Here is a 22,393-nt window from a genome sequence, read left to right on the forward strand (position 1 = left end):
AATGTTTAATGACTCAACTAAACCACGAGCCCTTTGACCAAGAGATGGTCCTGCAAATGACGATGATTTGGGTAATACGCTGCCGGGTCCCTTTCCATTCATCATGCTAATAACAACCCACAAATTGTCATAGAGATTCCACCATTTCTCTTCAATTGTATCGTCACATGGTATAGGGAGCTTAAAATTCCGTGATTTTCTGAAAGAGTACAGGACCAAATTGTAAATAATGAGATATCACAAGCATCGAATATTTGTTTTTTTCTAGTGTATGTAGTGCCATGAGAAGAAGAGCTGGGTTCAGAGTTTTAATACCTAGATGTTTGCTCATCAGCTTCTCCTATCAACACATCTTTTAAGGCAGAGCTATACTCCTTGTGGCAATCCATTTCCAAATCAAGATGAAAATCAGATTCACTTCCAAGGAGCTGCAAGGGAAAAATAGCATATCTTCAATACAATACTTTCAATTTTGAATATTATAATAGGTTCTACTTCTAAACATAATTATACAAAGAAATCAAAACATCATATAAGACCTAAATATTTCCTAAATGCTTTTACAGACATGACATTATCCTATTGCCAGCTTAGGGGACTCTTGGTGTATAAGAAAGAAGTTTGGAGAAAGTTTGTTTCTACATTGTTTCTCAGTTTGGAGCATTCAGAGTAGGATCCATTAGAAAGCCACCTTAATTGTGGCAAATTTTGAACTGCCTTGTTTAGAGCCTCCAGCACCTTCATTTTGTCGGGTGTGAGAGGGCGTGTTTAGTACGGCATCACCTAGAGATATTGCCTAATTATTGTTTATAAAGCTTCGCCATTTCCCACCAAACAATTTTGAAGGGTTGAGTTAGGACCTAAGCCCAATTTATAAGCTTTGTTTTTGAACCAAAAGGGTTAACAAGATAATGGAGCAGTTTGATGATGCGGTGGGGCACTTGTGGCTCTGTTGTTGCATGGTTTAGTAAAGTCCCAATACATCAAGCAGAAGTTGTCCTCGCCCACCCAACTATGAGATACAGTTGTCATGGGGGCGTCTATTCAATGCTGAGACCACAGCTGTTTCAATAAAATTTGAGTTTTCTGTTGCAGTGATGTCCACCTTTGAGGTTTTCTTTTTAAATATGTTTTTTAATAAGTATATCTTATCCTCCACACATTTAATTTACTCATATTGAGAGCAAAAACTGAGTAATCCATGCATTTAAATCATATAAACCAGTACCGGGAGTTCTTTATCAATTTCGGAGATCAGCATCTCATCAATCAATTTCAAAAGGTACAATGTGTTGTCTCGGCAGGGTTGTGAAATGAAAATATTATCCGCAGCTGACAAATCCACCAAATTCTGAATCACATCCTCATATATATCACGGAGAAAGAACCGATATGAATTGCCACCCTACAAGGAGAGTTTCAAACATAATCATCAATTGAATAAAGAATGATATTAGCAAACTATTATAATGAAACTAGAACAACATTCTAAAAACAGTATAGCATCCTTAAAGCATAAAATGTCAACTGGTAGCTTGATTACAAACATACCTCCTCAGAGTGCATAACAAGGAGATTGACTGTTTCTTCCAACTGCTGCCAGCCACCTTTTACAGAATGCAGATAGTGACACAGAACAAGAGAAAACAAATTTCTCACCACAAGCAGCTCATCCATCCCACCATTACCATGATTAGGAAACTTAACATTATTGTCCTTTAACACACCAAGCTTTAGAGAAGATGTTAGCCAGGCATTCCACCCATATTCCTATTAACAATATCATCAATAAAAAAATAACTCACAAAGTCATCAACTGTTAGAAAAAAAAATAACTTAAAAAATTCCCATACCATAAAAGCTTCAATATTTGAAGCATTTGAATCAAGAAGGCCAAGTATATCTCTGATTATTTTCATTCTTGCGGCTGTATCCTCACAGCCAGACAAATATCTAAAAATCAGAGGCAACATCTGAGGAAGTAAGAAATGAGAATTACTGCTCTTGCTTTTCACCCTCTCAAGATGGCTGTGTCTTTGTAAAACCTGCAAACCACATTTTCCTTTAGTGATTGCCAGCAAGTGACCATCAAATAAGCAGTATAATAACTAATTCAATCAGTCTTGCCAGGCACATCAACGTTATTCCACAACTCTCGTAAGAATGAATATTGAACTAACAGGGAAAAACACAAGATAGCAGGGAGAGGGATCCATATGACACATTACCTGTTTGGGGCTAGCACCACCAAGAAGAACATCAAATAAAGTAGCACAAAGATTTTCTGTCTGCGGAAAGCTGAAAAGTCTATCCGATATAGCTAAGAAAATTGGTTGCATTCTAATTTTCCTGTGGCTTTCTGAAATTGATTTGGATCTTCCCAATGGAAGATTGAAGAATCTTGACCCCTTCTTTTCAGATGGTAGGCCAACCAAAAGCCTCCCAAGGAACTGTAAGCTCAGCAATCGGATTGACTCGTACTCCCTATTACAAAACAAAGGAACACAAGAAGGCTTAAGAACCAGATATATATATATATATATGAACTAACTTTGTAGAATAATTTATATAACCTCCAATCTACATATTAGTTGAACCTGTAAAAATTAAAAGAAAATGAATTTGCTGAATGTGTTTGAGTGGTTCCGGTTAAAGTTTAACACTTATTAGAACGCTTTAATTTATACACATAATGGTTACAAATATTATAAATGCCAAGTGCAATTTGTGAAAGAGTAATTAAGCTATCACTTTCCAAATATGCAATGAACCTATTCTACTTGTTCTAAAAAGAATCCAGCCTACTTCAAAAGTGGAACATTAATGTGATTCAATTTCCAACACGCCCAGTCAAGTTGGAGAATCAGTATTTTCCATTCCCACCTTGCATATAATTCTTTCAGAAACTAGACTAGACAAATATGAAAACATGTATAATCATGTATTGAATATACTCTTTGTACTTGGCACTTGAAAAAATATTTTGATTACCAGGGCTGTCCTCCATTCGACCTTTTAGGAGTTGTAGGCTGACAATAGGTGACAACAGCTGACTTGTGAGGGAATGAAATCATCTGAAGCGCCTATTCTAAGCATGTGACATACGTTTACAATAAGAGCACTATGAACGTCCCCTCACGTTCCACAACCGAATCTTCCATTACCTCAACCACGACCACAACAAGCTAGAAAGGAAGAGGATTATGAACTTGGTTGAAAGCCAACTCCTGACATAGCCATTGAAGAGGACTCGTAGCAAGCGACCAACAAGTTTTTCTAAGGTGGGAAGACTAGGATTCGTCATAATTTATACACATAAAAAACCCTAGCGAACACCATGTACGATAAACACCGTGCACATGTTACCACATTTGTTAATTATCTGGTCACATACACACTCTCCAGCTTTCTTCCAAATGTCGTAGCATGTTTTATAGGAAAACTAGGAATCGATGAATTGCCACGAGAGCGACCAACTGTGCATCATCTTTTTTCCCCTACTCAAAATTTGTTTCAACTATATCATATACCCTCTTGGTCAATTAATTGGACAAGCCTTGACCAAAGAACAATGTTGATATGGATAGACCTGTGACAATGCGATCACAGGCTAGGGACCTTAACAAATATCTCCACAGCTGCCACCAATACATATAGTTCTTCCACGTATGTTTCTCCAATGTAAGAGAGGGATTACTGGAGAATACAAAGGAGGTTCAGTTCAGCCTTTGTTTGTAGAGATAGCTGTACCACAATGGTGACTGCACATTCTGCCATGGGAGACAACAACCAGAGAAAAAGGTAGGACTAGAAGGTCCGCACAGACAAGATACATACACAGATAAAAAAGGTGCGCAGAAAAATACATCTGAAAAAGATCAAACGAAAAGATATGACAGGACAATACTGGCACTGCAAGTGGGTCAGACGACTGACTCCCAAAACGAATAGAGCAATTGCCGGCGAGTAAACTGGGACTGGCAGCTATCGAACAGAAGCTTGTAGGGCGGCGCATGGATCAGTGGGCTGACTCCCTGGATATGCCTATGTGTCCTACAAAATTTCTGCAACTTGGGGACAAGCTCAATTTGTCGAAGCAACATAACGTTTCTCACCGTGAATTTGTGGAGGGTGAGGATAGTCCTCGGGTAAAATAAGTGTAGCCTGGCTGATTGTACAGCTATAACCAACTAAGAAAGTCAGTTACAGTTGGTGTTGGTTAAAGTTAGTCACTGTAGGTCAAAGTCAGCTACATAAAGCTGATCGCTGAAACCATTTCATTTAGTTAATGCTTCATTTTCAAGAGATATAATTTTCATTTTCTCTTAAATTGTCTGTCCCTCAATATATTGGATCTTTCTCAACTCGTACATTACCAACTTTAAATCGACTATTGCTGGACCTCATCCTGCAAACCTAACCACACCATCAGGTCAAGCTCCATTGGATCACTCACATGGCGAAAATGATATACATTGGACTTTTTTTATTTACGATTTTTAATCTTTAATAAGTTTTTTGGTTGGGACTATTTATCCTTGTTGAAGTTGTGGGATTTTAGAGAAAAATAATAAGGATTTGACTATTATCGATAACAGTTTTATGCTAACTTGATTAAAAAAGACTCGATACTAATCTCTATTTATAGATAAACATAGATTCAATCCTAAATCAGGAACAAATCATAATAACAATGAGAGATATTCTAAGATATCTCTATGATTATAAATTGATCCTACAAAATAACTCAAGATACTCTAATATAATATAAAAGATATTTTTGAATATTCTAACGATCCTCATTTGTTGGTAATTCAGGGATTTTATTATTTTGGCCAGCTTAAAATAGGAAAAGCTTATTTTGCTGTTTGGCTTTATTAGGTCTATAAATGATCCTTCAGTGTCAATTCAGTCTTAATGCATAGAGGGATTAATATTTAAGTTGGAAAAGCACTCTATCCTATAGGAATGCTTTAGATTTATAAGGAGAATATCAAGAATTTCATGAACATACATGCTTTATCGGAAGAACTGTGAAGGTGGGGTATAAAGCAACATGTATTGTTGAAGAGGAAAAAGAGAACATAAATATGTGAACTTCAAAAGTTCAAAATTGATTTATCAATTATCGTTCATTATTGCAATCTGTTGTTAAAATGCATATAAAGAATGGTAGGTGTGACATACCTCTGGAGAAGGTTGACAAAAATCTGACAACCATTGATGATATTAACTTGTTCAAGGAAAGAAGCAAGTAGAGATTTCTGAGAAACAGCACGAATAATCATGTGCAAGACATCTTCAATACAGGTCATATCCTGACTTGTCTCAAAAAATGCTATGAGAGCTTTTATGTCTCCAGCAGCAATATTCTGCCTGTATATTCCCAAAAATTTGGTCGAACAAAGAATGTGTAGGGTTGGAAAAAAACACTGTAGTGAATGTTTACTAAAAGAGAGATGAGAATGTAAACATAGTTCAAATCCAGCAAAATAAACCTTACCTGAGACTCATTTCACCAAGACTCAACAAAAGAAGACGGATCTTGTGCATTTCTTCTTTACTAGGTCTTTGCCCAATAACTTTTTTGCTCACAGGATGTTGAAGGTTATTTCCAATAAACAATCGAGAATTTACATTATCACAATAGAATTGGTGAATTATATCAAGAACACGTGGAAGCCGGCACAAACTTTTCAGTAATCTAGGATCATTGTCAAATTGCTGGATCAGAAACATGTACAGTTCACGTTGCACCTTGTAAATAGTGTAGACCCAGATAAGAGGATTAAGAAATATGCTAGATATAGCCTCTTTCACAAGCAACTCTGCCAGTCCTGAGGAGCATTACAATGGAAATATAAAGACAAAATAGTGGCATAAGAAATTATCATCAAATGAAAATTGTATATACAAGGAATGGGAACAAATTGTATACCAGAATTTGAAACGACATTAAAAAGATGCTTCAAAGCAGAAAGAGTTTCTAAATTAAGTTGTTGTGGAGGAACTGATTGTAACAAGAATCCCAGGACTGAAAATCCAGACACAATGTGCATCTGCTGTTGATTTGCAACATTCTCATCTAAAAGAGAGGCAATAAGCTCAATTACTTCACCCATCACACACTCCCTCGTTAACTGTGTTAGTGTCTTCTCAGATTCCCCAACTTCACTTTCAAAATTGCAACACTGGGTGATAAGAGGGAAAAGCACAGATACGCCACCAACACAATATATTATCTGCTGCAGTATTCGTCTTGAGCATAACTGAGTCCCACCGACTACAGAAGCTTCAAAAGAATTCTTATCTAGTGCATGATTAATTATAGGTGAAACATTAAACAGCATTCTACCAACACTTGCCTGAAAAAGAAAAAAAATGCTTGAGTCTAGATATAAATGAAATATGGCTCAAAAGTACATCTTCTATGAAAACAAAAAAAAATGATAAATGAATAAGCATGTGTAGGCATGTATAAAGGGAAAAAGAGGTAAAGGACCTGAGCATTGAGTCCAAACATAATTCTTGATGCAAGACCATCTTTGGCATCAAGAATCCCACTAGGCATTTTATCACCAGAAAGTGGTAAAGCTTCATTATCAAGGAAAGAATACATGTAACTTGGACCTAGAGAGTAGATGCTCTGTACTTGTTCAGAAGAAATGGCATCGTTGAATAAATAAACAGGACCAATTTGGCCAAAAAAAGGGCATGAATCACGTATGGATTCAAAAGTGAGTGTACTGTCTTCATAGTGAGGCATCTTAAATTTAGCACCAATTGTGCAACTTGTTAACGGATCACTAATTTTTGCATACCTGAATAAATAAAGCATGTAAATCATGTCAGAATGTCACAAGAAGCAATTTATCAACTGATCACATGATAAAATCCCTTAATAAACAAAAAAATTATTGTGGTTTGAACCTGCATCTTTCAGATGAGACAAGATCACCATCCAAGTAACATCTCAACAAGCTACCCCCAGAAAATGCTCTTCCAATGCTATGAGTTATGCACAGAAAATGCCATCTCCTCCTGACTAAATTAACATGCAAGTCTGAACGTTGTCTCTTCAGGTTGATTGACTGTAAAAGACAGACAAAAACAAACATCAAAGGCGTAAGGCCAACTAAAGCAACAAAAATATTCTTAACAAAGGGAGACATAATTGACGGAATTACACTTGAAAAATCTGAATGCCGTGTTATTATTTACAATGAATCTGCACAACTATATATACAAGGGAGACATAATTGGAACCCATCAAAGATTAGGAGCAAAAAAAACTGAACTATCCAAGGAAAGTATATCAAATAATAAAGAATAAATGATAATTAACATTACAATCAACATGAAGAAAATTTCAGAAGATTTACTTCCAACCTCATAAGTTAGCTTCTCCTTTGAGATCACAGCCAAGGACCCCCTTCCATTTTCTGTAAGAAAACCAAAAAGACCCATTTTTCCATTTCTAGGGAAGTTCTCAATCCTGAGCCAACAGGAAAAAGAAAAGCCCTTGTTGAGAGGCCACTGCAGAGGTGTTTTAACAAGAATACCCTACAAGGATTTGAATGGAAGATAATAAATCACTTACGAGTAAGAACGAAGCGGTAGTATCTCATTTGGCAATAAAAAATTAGTTCTACAAGAACTACAGGCAGGAAAAGAGAGAAGAAAAAAAATTAAATATAAATATATAAACTTTACAAACAACATACAACATCCACCAACAATTAGCAAAAACGATGTATCTAATGGAAATAATAAGATTAATTTATGGAAATGGTAGGATCATGTATGTTTAAATTCATGTGCTTAGGGAGTTGAACTTGTATTTGTCTCCTTGTAACCATAACATGTAATTAATTATGGAGTGTATATAAATATCATGGTTGTTGAGTGCTTTACTCACTAAAGCACATTCAAAAAAAAATTCTTCCTATTTTTTACAGTATCCTATCCTACATCCAAGAGTATTTGAAATTTAACTTAAAGCATATTAAGAACCATCCAATAATTTTTCCTAATGCATGATTAAATGTAGATCTATTTATAGTCCACAATAAAATCAAAATACTATGAGAAGTAGAATCTGTTGAGATATGCACATATTATGCAAATAGTTGGAGTCATAAGGGTATAGCATTGTTAGGAACCCAAGAATTGAATTCCGATGATTTAGAAGAAGCGCACTAGTATTTAGAAAAAAGATAAGACATAATAGGAGATAATCTCTCCTCCAAGAGCGGATACGCACCTCTCAACCAAAATATCAGTTAATTTCTAAGGGAGAGAAAGTCTTTGTTTATAGACTTCCGATATAAGGGATAAGGGGGAAAAGATTCAAAAGCAACTATCTAACAAACTCTAACTACTAAAACAGGAACATAACGAACATAACTAACTTCCCAACTAATCTAACAACTCATAACTACTTTAACTACTCTAATTTCCCTTAATTCTATATATCCTAACAAACATAATGCTATTTTTCAGTTTCTGCTGTCAGAAAAGTTTTTGGGGCATCAATATGAATAAATCTCCATTAAAAAATGGGACAATGGTAGATTAGATTCCCAATTTGCGATATCATCTACACAAAGGGATTGGATAGCCCTGTTGAGCTAACCCTCCAATTTTTTCTTTCATTGAAGCTGTTCTTACAGGGTATTATATCCTCCTCATTTCTTCTCTCTTTTAACAATCTTATCAATAGAAAGGTGTTCATTATTCAAACATGCCTCTTATTTTCTTCAACAGATGTCAGCTGATGACACCATAGAATTATAAGATACTCCTTGTATTAGCATATCTCCAGGAAGGAAGAAAAAGTACCGTAGATACAAAATACTTCAAAATAGTATAAAGAAGCACCATGAGTTATAGATATGAGTCTACATTGGCTTCAGGACTTACAGAATCAATCCCATCTAGATCAAAAAAGGCAGTTGGTCCCTTCTCATGTAACATTGACAAGAGACTAGTTAACAGAACTGAGCAGTACTGCCTCCTCATCCCAACTTTCTCACTTCGGAGTAAAGCAAAAATCTTACGGATGTCCTTCCCTGATATACTATGCCCACCAATGGCTTGAATTAACTGGGCAAGCTGGAAGATCACACTGTCATTATCTTCTTGCGAAAACCAATTAAGAAGAAAATCAAGCATCCCTGCTCTGACACAGGAAGCTCTATTAGAAATTGAATCTCTTAGTAGTTGTTGAAACACATCTAGCCCATGATGCTGCAACGACTCACTGCTCTGCCCAATCACAAAATAACAAGAAATAAAATAGATGATATTATTTTCTCAAAACAAAGTTTGGTAACTACTAAATTATCACTATGAAAAAATGATAATTAATGAAAAGGGAAATTAATTGCAAACCTTTTGCAGCACAATCAAATATAATATTATCACATCTTCGTTCTGAAATCAAAAACAAAAACGCAGAAAAAAAATAAGAAAATGCTAAAATAAGATTTATTGAATGAAGATTTTATAGAACTGAATAAGTTATAGCATCTGGATGCAACAAATGCAACATACTTCAGTTACGTGCAATAGCAAATGAAACAGCGCAAGAGGATCAAAAAATGTACTAGCATATCACCTTAATCATAGGACTGATTTTGATATCAAATTTACCATCAACAAGCATATCAAGCAAAGCATCTAAAAGGCTTTCACTTGAATGAAACTGGCAAAAATCCAACAGCAGGCTCTGCAGCGTCTGGTACCCCTTTCCAGCTAGAGCTCTAAATGCAGCCTGCCAGAGATAAGGATACAGTAAGTGAGCTTTAGAATTGAAGGGCATTGGTAGAGCACAAACAAGTACAGGAACACAACAACTATATCAATATGCAACCTCGTGTTATAATGCAAGCTACAGTCTTCAAAGAAATTGAGAAGAAAAAACTATAAATAGGCAATCAATCTAAAACTCAGATTTGTATGCTGATATGCAACTGTGACTTATAATACTCAAGCAGCAATACTTACTGTATAAGATAAGGTTTACTGCAAAACACAAACATCCCATAACTGCAACACAAATCTGACAATAAAAGACTCTTTCTAGGTTAAAGCAAGAAAATCCTGAGACACCTTTGTAAGGGGAGGTTTAGCAACAATAACTAGGACGATGCCATTCCTAAAAAGCATACATTACGGCACTAGTTCTTGGATCAAGGGGTAATGGGAAGGTCATTTTGACATGATTTATTTGAGCCTATATTTTTTCATTGTAGAGATCACATGCCTAAGTAGCACCTAGGGATGTAACCTAAATTTTCATGCATTTTCCATGAGAGAGAGAGAGAGAGAGAGAGAGAAGATAAACATAGGTTCTTAAGTAAAAGTGTGTCTGGATTAGTTTACTTTGTGTTCAAAGAAGCTTCTAATAAACTAGAAAGAGATATAAAATGAAACAATTACTTCCCAGAATCAATCAATTACCAAGCATGCATTAGAACCATCACTTTCAGGTTAACAACGCAGACAACTTAATCCATGAAAGAGCATCAACCAAGAAGATTTGATTTCGTTTTATGGTTGAATGCTCTTCAAAGTGTGACAATAATACTGTTGACTTTTAAAAACAGCATTAAGGTGATGGGTTTTATTTCCCTTTTCCCATTAACATAAATTTTTTATTATATAAACTACCACAAAAAGGGAGGAAATTCACTTCCCATAGTTTTTTTACACAACAACCCCGTGGTCTATCAATTTTATATCTGTAAACAACAGAGGAAGAGAAAAGGCATCTAGAAAATCTATATTCACCATTTAAGGATTCTAGAATGGATACAAGAAACCTAAGTGGGGCCTAAAGGAGAGATAAATTGATATAGCAAAGTAGAAATATTAATGGTGAATGGAATATTATTTAATTAAAATGGAAATATAAAACTAATTACAACGAGAAAACCAGAGCAAAAGCTCCTCAGTATAGAGAAAACTATAACTGTGACTTATAATACTCAAGCAGCAATACTTACTGTATAAGATAAGGTTTACTGCAAAACACAAACATCCCATAACTGCAACACAAATCTGACAATAAAAGACTCTTTCTAGGTTAAAGCAAGAAAATCCTGAGACACCTTTGTAAGGGGAGGTTTAGCAACAATAACTAGGACGATGCCATTCCTAAAAAGCATACATTACGGCACTAGTTCTTGGATCAAGGGGTAATGGGAAGGTCATTTTGACATGATTTATTTGAGCCTATATTTTTTCATTGTAGAGATCACATGCCTAAGTAGCACCTAGGGATGTAACCTAAATTTTCATGCATTTTCCATGAGAGAGAGAGAGAGAGAGAGAGAAGATAAACATAGGTTCTTAAGTAAAAGTGTGTCTGGATTAGTTTACTTTGTGTTCAAAGAAGCTTCTAATAAACTAGAAAGAGATATAAAATGAAACAATTACTTCCCAGAATCAATCAATTACCAAGCATGCATTAGAACCATCACTTTCAGGTTAACAACGCAGACAACTTAATCCATGAAAGAGCATCAACCAAGAAGATTTGATTTCGTTTTATGGTTGAATGCTCTTCAAAGTGTGACAATAATACTGTTGACTTTTAAAAACAGCATTAAGGTGATGGGTTTTATTTCCCTTTTCCCATTAACATAAATTTTTTATTATATAAACTACCACAAAAAGGGAGGAAATTCACTTCCCATAGTTTTTTTACACAACAACCCCGTGGTCTATCAATTTTATATCTGTAAACAACAGAGGAAGAGAAAAGGCATCTAGAAAATCTATATTCACCATTTAAGGATTCTAGAATGGATACAAGAAACCTAAGTGGGGCCTAAAGGAGAGATAAATTGATATAGCAAAGTAGAAATATTAATGGTGAATGGAATATTATTTAATTAAAATGGAAATATAAAACTAATTACAACGAGAAAACCAGAGCAAAAGCTCCTCAGTATAGAGAAAACTATTCCCTCACTGCCTAACCGCTAAGGTAATAATAACTGATGAATGCATAATCATTCCCCCACTCCCCGTACTCCTTTCTTATTAGGGGAAAATACTAATTGTCTTCCAGGTGGCCACTACTTCTTCTCTCTCTTTTTCTTCCTTTCATACACTCTCCAAATTTTAGGCTTAGCGTGGTTCACACCCACCAACACACCACCCTCATTTGAGTTGAGCTTAGATAACATCCTATCATAAATAGTATGGACTGGAAGCTGACATTAAGAAGTTGGCATTCTATTTTATCCATTATGCTGTGACCAAATTTTCTCTCAATGATCTAGTGCATAGAGAATAAAGAAAGCTCCATAACCATGTTCCTCCAAAGAAAAAGTTTTTTGACACCAAAGCTCCCGTATGGTGGTATATAATGAAATGGAGCTGCTGCATGGGGGCATTATACAGACGCAGTGACACATGTTTCTTTAACAGGAAAACAGTAATAAAACAGCCAAAGGACAGCTTAAGAAAGAATTTTCAGACCACAACAGCACAGGCCATTAACATATAATCAAAACAAAATGGGGAGGAGAAAACATAAGACGGTGATGAAGAAAGTACCTTTGACGTATCATTACTAGCAAGCAGACAAGTAAGTGTTCGGAGTACATTTAAAACTAATCTCTCCCCATTTTTATCGTCTAGATCGCTGTTAAGTAATGATACAACATGCAAAAAGCATTCCCCATCACGAAATAGAGCCTGATAGTACTGAAACATTACAACATCAAAGAGAACCATTCAGTTAAATTGCAAATGCATATGCATTTAAACTGACACGGTTTAGAAATAAATCAACAGTGGATGCATACTGCTTGATTAGCCTGAAGCATATCTCTCATTCCAGCCAACATATCAATAGACAGATCAACAAAGTTTTTCTCCCGTTCTTTAATTTGCGTAAACATTTCCAAATATTTAGAGCATAACTGTAACTTTGCTTTTCTATCTTCCTCTGAGAATTGTATAATCTGAAAAATAACAATATTAATTATAGCTACATAATAATCCCTCTAGACTCAATTCTAAGCAAAAGTAACTAATGCACATATAATAGGAATAGTGATTAACTTCATTTGATTTTCGTGATGCAGTCAAAAAACTAATTACATCTCCTACTGCCCCTTCTTTTTATTTAATTTTGTATGAGAATTTGTTATGTTGAAGGATGTTTTGATAATAATAGGGTGAAATTAGTTAAATTTTACTTATATATTGGTCCACTAAATGTGACTACTTTTTTCCTTATATTTGAGACCTGAGTAGTGTATTATATTCACAAGATAATTATAACCTAGATTATGAATTCCAAAGTTACGTTATAGCTCAGCCAAAATCAAGTAACTAAAACAAAATGAAAGAATACCTTCATGAGATCAAGTATGTGTCTAAGCACATCACCTCTCAAACCTTCTATCCAAAATAAATCAAACAAGCAATCAATGCATGCAAAGTTATGCAATATAAAACTCTTTGCATCTTCAGCTGATGCTAAAAACTTGGTAAAGAACTCCATGCATATTTGCATGCAACCGAACCAATTTTGCATGGTCTCGGGGAAATTGCGTTTCTGTTGATTTGGCACTGATTCCGAAACTTCCAGGCCACTATTCACACTGGAGGGGTCCACACTTCCAGATCTTCTACACTCTTGTGCTTGAACACAAGCAACTTGCAGAACCCGAGAAACTGCATTCAAGGTCTTAAAGGAAGCAATTGTTTTCTCGGGAGAGAGCTGCAAAATCCGAACCAAACTCCTCACAAGAAGACTAGCAATTTCAGGATTACAAGCAGAATGTTCAAGTGCATCCAGCAAAGCAGACAATTCAGTCTGTAATTAAAACAAGGTAATAAAACTTAGGACATTCTCAACGAATTGAATTCAATTGTAAAATGCATGCACCACAATTATTAAATTAAAAAATAAAATTAAGATAATGAATAGTTACAAATTAACACACGCATTCAAAAAGATATGCACACAGTAATATTACTTTTGCAAAATAATAGTGCATTAAGCCAATAAACAAGATAGGTAATACATGATTTAAAACAAATATCCATCATGTACTGTTTAGGAAGATCTTTTGACAAATCACAGCACTTACGTTCTTTGAAATGGTTTTGTAAACTATTATGAAAAAAATTCTACATAATTAAAAAAATTACAAATCACTGCTCTCCGCTGCATAGCTTCACACACAGCTTCCACCATATGCCTATCTTTTATATCTCTTTCAAAAGATATGAAATCTACATCTTAGGAGGGGGGAGGACCCACCATGTTGTGTGCATTTCTATCAGAAGTTGCAGCAAATTCCACAAATGACATTATTTCCATCTGCAGACTATTAACCCCACTAACATCCGGTGTGTCAATAGTGCTACTTGAAGCAGACAATATCGCAGACTTCTTATTATATACAATTATCTGTCCAGCAGATTCTTCTGAAGCTGATTCAAAGTAAAAGAAATTTTCTGAAAAGATGAGATCCCATATTCCCTCTTCACGAAAAATTTCAAGTGACATGGGAGAAGAAGAAAGAAGATTTCTAAATGCATTGAGAACTATATTCTGTAGAATAGTGACAAAGACCCTGCAGAAAAAGGGGGGGAAAACAACAACAAAAATCAGTTCAGTATATGAAGTTACTACTTCATAACCATAGTACCAGAATGATTTGCAATTCTGTTTTTGATAATTTATTAAAAACACAAACTTCAAACAAAAAAGATAATTAATTAAGATTTTTAAAAAAACAGCACAAGTAAAGACACTGCAAGCCATTGATACAATTCACCTTAAATAGCTTGGCAACTCATTCTGATTTGAGCAAGCTCTGATGCAGGGAAATATTGTAAATAGAACTCTCAAGACCCATTTGATTGACAGTTCACAATATGATGAGGAAACAGGCAATGCAAGTCGACCAGAAGATAGTGGGATATTAAGAGATTTTGAAGCTCCAGGAACTATAAGAAATGAACAGAGTCCTCGGCTCAGCCTAAGGACATAATCATTCCAAAAAAGAGAAAAAGAATCATTCTGTGGAAGGCCAGCAGAAGCCATCGCTGGATCGGATTTCATATACTTTTCATTTTCTTGAATGTCAAGACCAGGCATACTGACAGCCTGCTGTCCAGCAAAATCCTCCCCTTGTCTCAAATCTTGAAGAACAAAAGCCGGCGAACAAAAACTATTTGCAAATTTATGCACCCTACCATTTTCACAAAGAAATTGCAAGTTGTTCATGTTCCCGAAGCTGTACCAATGTCAAGGTCTCAAGCATCAATAATTGTAATGTTTAATTTTAATAAGATTCAAGACGAAACCACTTTCCAAAAGGAAAAGGCAAAAAGGCTGATGTATGTAAACATATCTTCCATGGGAATGAAATTCAAAGAGGAACAATTAAGAATGACATTCAAAGAGGAATAATTAAGAATGACAAACAAATATAGCTTGTGGGAATACACACTTTAAATGTTTCAGAACTTTAGTAGGCGATGGTGTTGATGCAATGTTTCAGAACTCATCAAAATGAAGCTGAACGAAAAGTGAAAGTCATCCAAATTTCATAAAAGAGAAACAAATGAAGGATACACAGCCTCCCTTAAGACTTCCATAGAAAGAATATGAAGCTGAAATTTTTTTTGCAATGGTTTATCATCCCTGCAAAAAACAAGCAAACCAATTTCTCAAAGACTATCAAACAGGTTGTATGATATAATAATGCAGAGATAATCCCATAATGGTGTGCTCAAAGAGAGACAGAAGTAGCAAAATACTAGATAAAATTACCTAAATGCTTAATACAAGTCAAAACCAGTAGAAGAGATAACATGTGTGTAGTACTAGTATTTTTAAAACAGACAACAAACTCATAAATAATTGGCTTGAAATATGGAGAATGCTAGGCATTGGTTAAAGAACCAAAAGAGGTAAGTTTGTATGGGAAATGATATATTTATTACACTGACAAGTGTTTCAATTGTATTTTCAATTTCAAATCAAACTTTCCTTTTATTGATTCTTTAACCAATGCCCTAAGGGTACTCATTAGCAAGACCCTAATGTATCAATACCTGAAGCCATTAGTCAAAACAAATTTATTGTAAGTTGTTGCAGAATTTGATGGAAATCCAAGACCATCCAACAGCACTTCCAGCCCTCCAATACTTTTAAAATGATTCTGACTCCGTGGATTTGCAGATAAGGCCAAAGAAAGGATTTTCAAGCTCAAGTACTGAAGTGAATCATCCATCAACAGTTCTTTCAAGCTGAATCTTCTACAAACACGCAACAGTTCTGTTGCAAATTTAAGTTTAGTGAATACAAAATGAGTCCAACATCATGTCCTTATCTCTAGCATGTCACCACACACAAATATCTAATTATGGTGTTAAAGGGTCTACAAAAATCTACATCCATCCCAAGAACAAGTTATTTGGAAAAGCCCCAATAATGTGCTTTATCTTTTAGTTCAAGTTGGTAAGAAAATAGGTCCTTGTTCCTTCTTCAATATATATGTAGTTATCTTGTATACACACATTTCAATGTGATAAGGGGGAACCAATGAGCAATGCATGCTGGGCCCCCAAAGCATAAATGGATTTATCACACGATCAGCGAATGCATTGACATTTAAGGTTAAACTACCTTTTTAAGTCCAACTCCCAATAGTTTAAATAAATTTCAAAAGCTCCCTTTAGTTTAAAAGGTTTTAACAAGAACCTTAACAGAATAACAAATAGACGTCAATGATTCAACTGTTTTAAAAATTCAATTAGGTCCTAACAAACTGTGAACATTTATAATTAAGTCCTCAAGACCTGTAACGGTAACCCAAAATGGCATACTGATGCCAGTAAACATATATTAAGTCTAAATGGCTGTCAGCCAATGTACCTATTTAAAAAAAATGAAATATAGGGATCCCATCAAAAACAGCTAAAGAATATGGACCTATTCAAAAGTTTAGCTGGAACTACAGCGACCTATAGGTTAGTCTAACTAACAGTTAATATTGCATTTGTTGAATTCATTGTACCCTTCATGTATCTATTTTTACCTAGTGCATAACTGCGTATATATTTGCCAAGTTAGAAAGTCAATTATGAATGAACAAATGCCTAATAATCTCAAATATCTAAAAATAACAGATGCCTACCTTACCTACTAACCAATTTAGACCACCAGCTTCCATCACAGAAACAATTGCTTTCTGACGCCAATGTAACCTTGCTTCAGTAGACAAAACCTTTGAACTGTTTGAAGAGCTGATTGCAGCATCAATACGTGAAATAAAGCCTAAAAGACTGCAGAACAGCTCATCCGTTTTGTCTATATTTGAACCTAAGTCAATGAAAATATAAAATATTGACACAACATAAATCAGAATTTGTTGGAGCAGCTTGATTTTCTCCATAGCAAAGTCAGATAAACATTCATCAGCAGAAAGGGCACCACATATGGTTTTAAGTTGGACCACAGCACCTGCAACCAATTGAATCAAGAGTAAGAATAGACTTCATTGTTTTCCGCTCATAATGGGAACACATTAGAAGCAAATAATCAAAGCACCAAAGTCAACTTTCAAATATATGCTTAGTATAATGAAAGGAGAGTGGAAAATTAGATTTGAAAATTAACACTTGAACAAAATGCATGAGTACAATATCCGTTAAAGTAAGAAAACAAATAAAAAACAAGAAGTGTCTGTTAATTAAATTATAACAATGGAACACAGGTCTGAGCCTTAACATTAACAACCTAAAAAAATGCTAAAGGATTACAAAGAAACAATATGCAGGAAGATGAAACTTACCAATTTTCAGAAGGAAAAAAAAAACTCTACAATTGTACCTAAAATTTGCACAAAAGTAATCAAAATCAGGAACCAAAAAAATTGATTATACCTTTCATTAGTGCTGTGAGTTTTTGAATTCCACCAAAGTATCCAAATACTCTACAATTGTATAACGAACGGGCGATAATTTTCAATGCATCCAAAATTAAAAACCCTTCAGAAGTAATATATGACTTGGTTGCAGCTCCAGACAATTCCGCTGGTGACTGCAAAATGCTGGTGCTCACTAAAAAGAACCAGAGGAGACAAGAATTGTATCAAATTACACGTCAGCAGTAACAGTACAACTACAAGTAACCAAAATCATCATTTCTACCCATTTGAGTCAAAACCATGCTATGTTGTAATCAGAGAAATTAAGTATTGGGTTTACTTTTTAACATGGTAAATGGAAAATTAAAAGTAAACTAAACAGCTGATCCTGATAAAAGGAAATCAAGTAAGCGTGTACACTCCCTTCTTACATCGGTCTCATTTATCTTACATATAGATAGTATATGCTTCAAAAAGAACTCCAATAGATCTGACTCTTCCTAATTGGGTTGCCCTTTAAAGAAAGACTAGGCCCAACCTCTAACTTTTATTGCATGTATAAATCCATTTGGACTTTCTTATATTGAATGTTACTTAAGAAAGGAAGGTGAAGATAATATGAGGACGGCAATGATGTGCATCTTACACTCAGTAACTAGTGAGCTTAACTGTGTGACCTCGTCAACCAATACCCGAATGACTTCAATAGGGTGTCCAGCTGAGCAGCCAATAACCACATCATCAGCAGATGAAAAAATCTCAACAGAAGCAGACTCTAATAATATTCCTGAATTTACAGGTTCCCAATCCTTGTAGACGACTACAAATTGCTTGATGAAAACATGAAGTAGCCTCTTTCTCTCCACCTAAAACATTAAGGTCTTTTATTAGGAAAAACTACTAAATAAATTAGTATTGTCGTGAGGGGAAGAAAACAAGTGTAATTTAGCATCATTCTCAACTGCACCAATCCAAAAAATTTGAACACGTAGATAATAGATAGATAGATAAATAAATAATAAAGCCTAAAGATTGCATGTCTTAACATGACTTGAATTTACAATTTTAAATGAAGTTTGCCAAGCTTCGGAAAATTAAATATTTGATAAGTAAAAATCTAGAAAGCATATATCCAATCATACCTTATCATCAACTTTCTGATATCGCTCCCAAAGAGTATTTATTATTGCCTCGTCCCCAGCATCACTGGAAGAAGTCAAAATTCAAATGAAATCGTGTACGATCAAAATGTATTTTGCCAGTATGAACACAAAATTTTGAAGCTTCTTCTCTTGTGAACCTCTCTTTCCGTTTCTAACCCAACCCCCAAACAAACTAAATTTCCTCATAAAAAAAATTGATTTAATGTCTAAAGCTCCCTCCTCAGTTGAGCATTTTATATGAAAAGCAGCTATTAATAGGATTAACACGCTATTTACAGCAGATTCGCAAACCTCCCGCTACCCTAAGGAGTAAGGCACGACACCTATTTCTGCATGCAAGGCAACCACCTCTGAAACAACCATTGTGTGTCCTTACACAATATCTGTTTTTTATGGTTCACTTTGCACGATTTGGCTACAGTAGAATAGAAGACCAAAATTGTGTGTCAATATGCTATTTGGCTATTATTTGGTGCAAAAAGCTAATAAAATGCAGGCGTTATTAAAGGAGTTCAAAAACACATTTTCCTTCTCCAACTCCAAGTAAATCAAATGTCAGAGACACATTATTCAAAAAAAGTTCAAAAATACTTGGGTGGTGTTTGAAATTGGAAGAGCTTATTTGGGTTTATTTTATAACAAAAACAGGTAAGTTTTTGGAAGAGTTTATAAAAATAACTTCTGATGTTCCCGTAAGCCATTTTCAACTTTTTTTTAATATGTAAAATAGCATATGGAAACAGTTTATGTGTGTCCTATCATTGATTTCCATCCACCTCAAATTCTATTTGTATGGTGAAAACAAATGATAATGCAAGTTTTTAATGTGCATATCAAACACAAAAAGCCCGTTGAACTTAAATGCTTATTGAAAAAGCTCTTCTATGGTAAGCACATACTTAAGTTATTTACCCAAACATACCCTAGATAATTGGGAGCCGTATTAATCCAAAAGAAAATAATCACTCTTGAAATTTGGGTTGGGCCTCATTCAACCCCACAATACCAGCTTGTAAGGTGAGGATTGCCTCACACTTATAAACACCCTTTCAGGCCATATCACATTCCCCGTAGGACTCTCGACAACCACTACAGGGATTTCCTTTTTAGTACAAACTTAACAAGGTTTTTCATTTACAGTAATAAAGAATAGCCTAATTGGTCCAATATAAAAGTCTTTGCCATTGGCAAAAGGAAGCCAGTTCCATAAAAACAAGTACACTTAATGTTAAACAACCATTCACTCTCGGTCTCGAGAGTGATGACATTTGCAAGCACAACACTGCTAGTTAAATCCTGGTTAATGATTTCACATTAACTATTAAGAATACGCAAGAGACTGTCCAACGCAATTAATTCCCAATGCATCAAAACACTCAATGAGACATTGTATGAATGATAAAACTCCCTTTCCTAAAACACCACTCGATTGTGAAAGAAGGCAACCCTGGCAATCGGCTAAACCTTCTTAATACATCAAAAGACATATTTATAACAAAAAACTTACACATGCTTCTATGACGTGCAAATGAAACAACATGTATTGCACATCAAAATAATTTCAAGAAACTTATTATAATTCAATTTTGTGGTAATTAACACAAGCATATGGAGCTTTTCATTTAATACTTCTTATTCAAGAAACTTATTATTATTATACTTTACCTAAACCGAATCTTGGGCCCAGGAGGAGAGAACTTCTGAGCATGGAAACTTGAGGATTCGCCACTTTGCCCGGTGGAAGTTCTTCGTATAAGGTCAGCGACACCCTTAACGATATTCATCCTTCCTTGCCGCGATCTATTCGTGAAACTTCATGAGAAAAACCACAGTTCCAGCCATCACTTCTCGTGAGACTGCTTTTCAAGTGTCATATAACACAATAATTAGTGCTACACAGTGTCAGAATTTCACAGATGCTTTAAACCAACATTGATAGCAATGACAACCCGCCATTCAAATCTGATTACAAAAAACAAAGCCAAACAAGTCTAAAAATACTTATACACGAAATAGACTTGAGAAAATCATCACAAATTAATTTCTCAGTTCTCACTCTAACTTTCGACCGTTCCATTTTTTCAGCTCAATCAAGTTCGACAAAGATATATTCGAATGATTGCATAAATTTCCGTAAAATAACGAATTCGATTGTTCGATGCTTGAAACAGAAAAACTCGATTCGCAAAAAGAAAATTCAGTAATCGAGAATGAGCATACCCGATTGGAAGATTGAAGAACCGAGACCTGAAAATATGACGGAATCTTAGGGTTTGCGGATTGAGATCGGAGACAACGATTTTCCTTTAATCTATTTTTAATTGTGAGTCGATAATGGAATCATGAGAATTCTGATTACTGTTAGAAATGGAAGAATGCGTGAGAGAAAGGAAAGTGTTGAAAAGTGAAGTGGTGTAATTTCGGTTTTACCCTGGGTTGGGTTTTTCCCCGACGATTTTTATACCGTGTTGTTTTCCTTTTGCAATCTTATTAGTTATTACAGGTTGCGGAAAATGTACAGCAACAAGGTGAAAGTGTCTTTTTCTTTTCCATCAACATGTCTTTTGGTGGCTTTTAGATTAGTTTTTTTTTTTTTTTTTACATTCAAATAAATTATAATAAACTATTAGATAAATACGACTTGTAATCCTTAACTTAATTTTGTTTTAGTTTTTTTTTTTTTATTTAATCTTTTATTTTAATTTTAAGTGACAATTTAATTTTTTATATTTTAAAATGTCAACAATGTTATTTTTTTTTATAAAAATTTAAAAATTAATCAAAAATTTCAAACAAATTCCATAAAATTAATTATATTTTATAATATAAAACAAATTTAATCAAATTCGTAACTCAAATCTTCAAATAAACTCATATTTATCGTTATTTATTTGATGTTGTATGGAGATGAAAATGTGAGTATATTTAAAAATTTAAGTTATGAATTTGATGAAATTACATTATATTAATGATGATAATTAGTTTTATGAGTTTTGTTTGAATTTTTTTATTAAATTTTTGAATTTTTGCAAAAAAAAATAAGGATAATATTATTGACATTTTAAAACATAAAATATCAAATTGTCACTTAAAATTAAAATAAATGACTAAATCGGAAGAAAATATATATATATATATATATATATATATATATATAAATGACTAAAACGTTAACTGAAATTAAGTTAAGGGACCACATGTGGTATTTAGCCTAAAATATTTATTAATTTTAATATATATGATATTAAATTTAATCACTAAATTACTTGTAACCTTCCAGTAATTTCTTTGATTTTGCAAAATAAGATAAATATCTAA

At 34.4% G+C, this 22,393-nt stretch overlaps 1 protein-coding gene across 1 annotated transcript in view; it reads right to left on the minus strand.

Moving 5' to 3' along the window:
• Positions 1 to 21,528, minus strand: part of LOC101488879 (BEACH domain-containing protein B) — a 40,237-nt gene extending 18,709 nt beyond the window's left edge. The window contains exons 1-28 of the mRNA XM_073368531.1: positions 21,296 to 21,528; positions 20,741 to 21,037; positions 19,055 to 19,118; positions 18,559 to 18,778; positions 17,929 to 18,105; positions 17,186 to 17,506; positions 16,096 to 16,318; positions 15,614 to 15,682; positions 14,811 to 15,272; positions 14,291 to 14,606; positions 13,376 to 13,840; positions 12,822 to 12,980; positions 12,571 to 12,720; positions 9,620 to 9,775; positions 9,394 to 9,435; positions 8,923 to 9,267; positions 7,390 to 7,563; positions 6,931 to 7,091; positions 6,503 to 6,821; positions 5,939 to 6,365; positions 5,504 to 5,837; positions 5,188 to 5,376; positions 2,229 to 2,484; positions 1,854 to 2,045; positions 1,552 to 1,770; positions 1,229 to 1,405; positions 316 to 428; positions 1 to 199 (exon numbers count right to left, since the gene is read on the minus strand). Coding sequence (XP_073224632.1) covers positions 1 to 199; positions 316 to 428; positions 1,229 to 1,405; positions 1,552 to 1,770; positions 1,854 to 2,045; positions 2,229 to 2,484; positions 5,188 to 5,376; positions 5,504 to 5,837; positions 5,939 to 6,365; positions 6,503 to 6,821; positions 6,931 to 7,091; positions 7,390 to 7,563; positions 8,923 to 9,267; positions 9,394 to 9,435; positions 9,620 to 9,775; positions 12,571 to 12,720; positions 12,822 to 12,980; positions 13,376 to 13,840; positions 14,291 to 14,606; positions 14,811 to 15,272; positions 15,614 to 15,682; positions 16,096 to 16,318; positions 17,186 to 17,506; positions 17,929 to 18,105; positions 18,559 to 18,778; positions 19,055 to 19,118; positions 20,741 to 20,859 — 6,048 coding nt within the window. The 5' untranslated portion in view covers positions 20,860 to 21,037; positions 21,296 to 21,528. The remainder of the gene's footprint in view (positions 200 to 315; positions 429 to 1,228; positions 1,406 to 1,551; positions 1,771 to 1,853; positions 2,046 to 2,228; positions 2,485 to 5,187; positions 5,377 to 5,503; positions 5,838 to 5,938; positions 6,366 to 6,502; positions 6,822 to 6,930; positions 7,092 to 7,389; positions 7,564 to 8,922; positions 9,268 to 9,393; positions 9,436 to 9,619; positions 9,776 to 12,570; positions 12,721 to 12,821; positions 12,981 to 13,375; positions 13,841 to 14,290; positions 14,607 to 14,810; positions 15,273 to 15,613; positions 15,683 to 16,095; positions 16,319 to 17,185; positions 17,507 to 17,928; positions 18,106 to 18,558; positions 18,779 to 19,054; positions 19,119 to 20,740; positions 21,038 to 21,295) is intronic.
• Positions 21,529 to 22,393: the final 865 nt, after the last annotated feature.

Source organism: Cicer arietinum, chromosome 5 (genome assembly GCF_000331145.2).
Source record: "Cicer arietinum cultivar CDC Frontier isolate Library 1 chromosome 5, Cicar.CDCFrontier_v2.0, whole genome shotgun sequence".
Lineage (NCBI taxonomy): Eukaryota > Viridiplantae > Streptophyta > Magnoliopsida > Fabales > Fabaceae > Cicer > Cicer arietinum.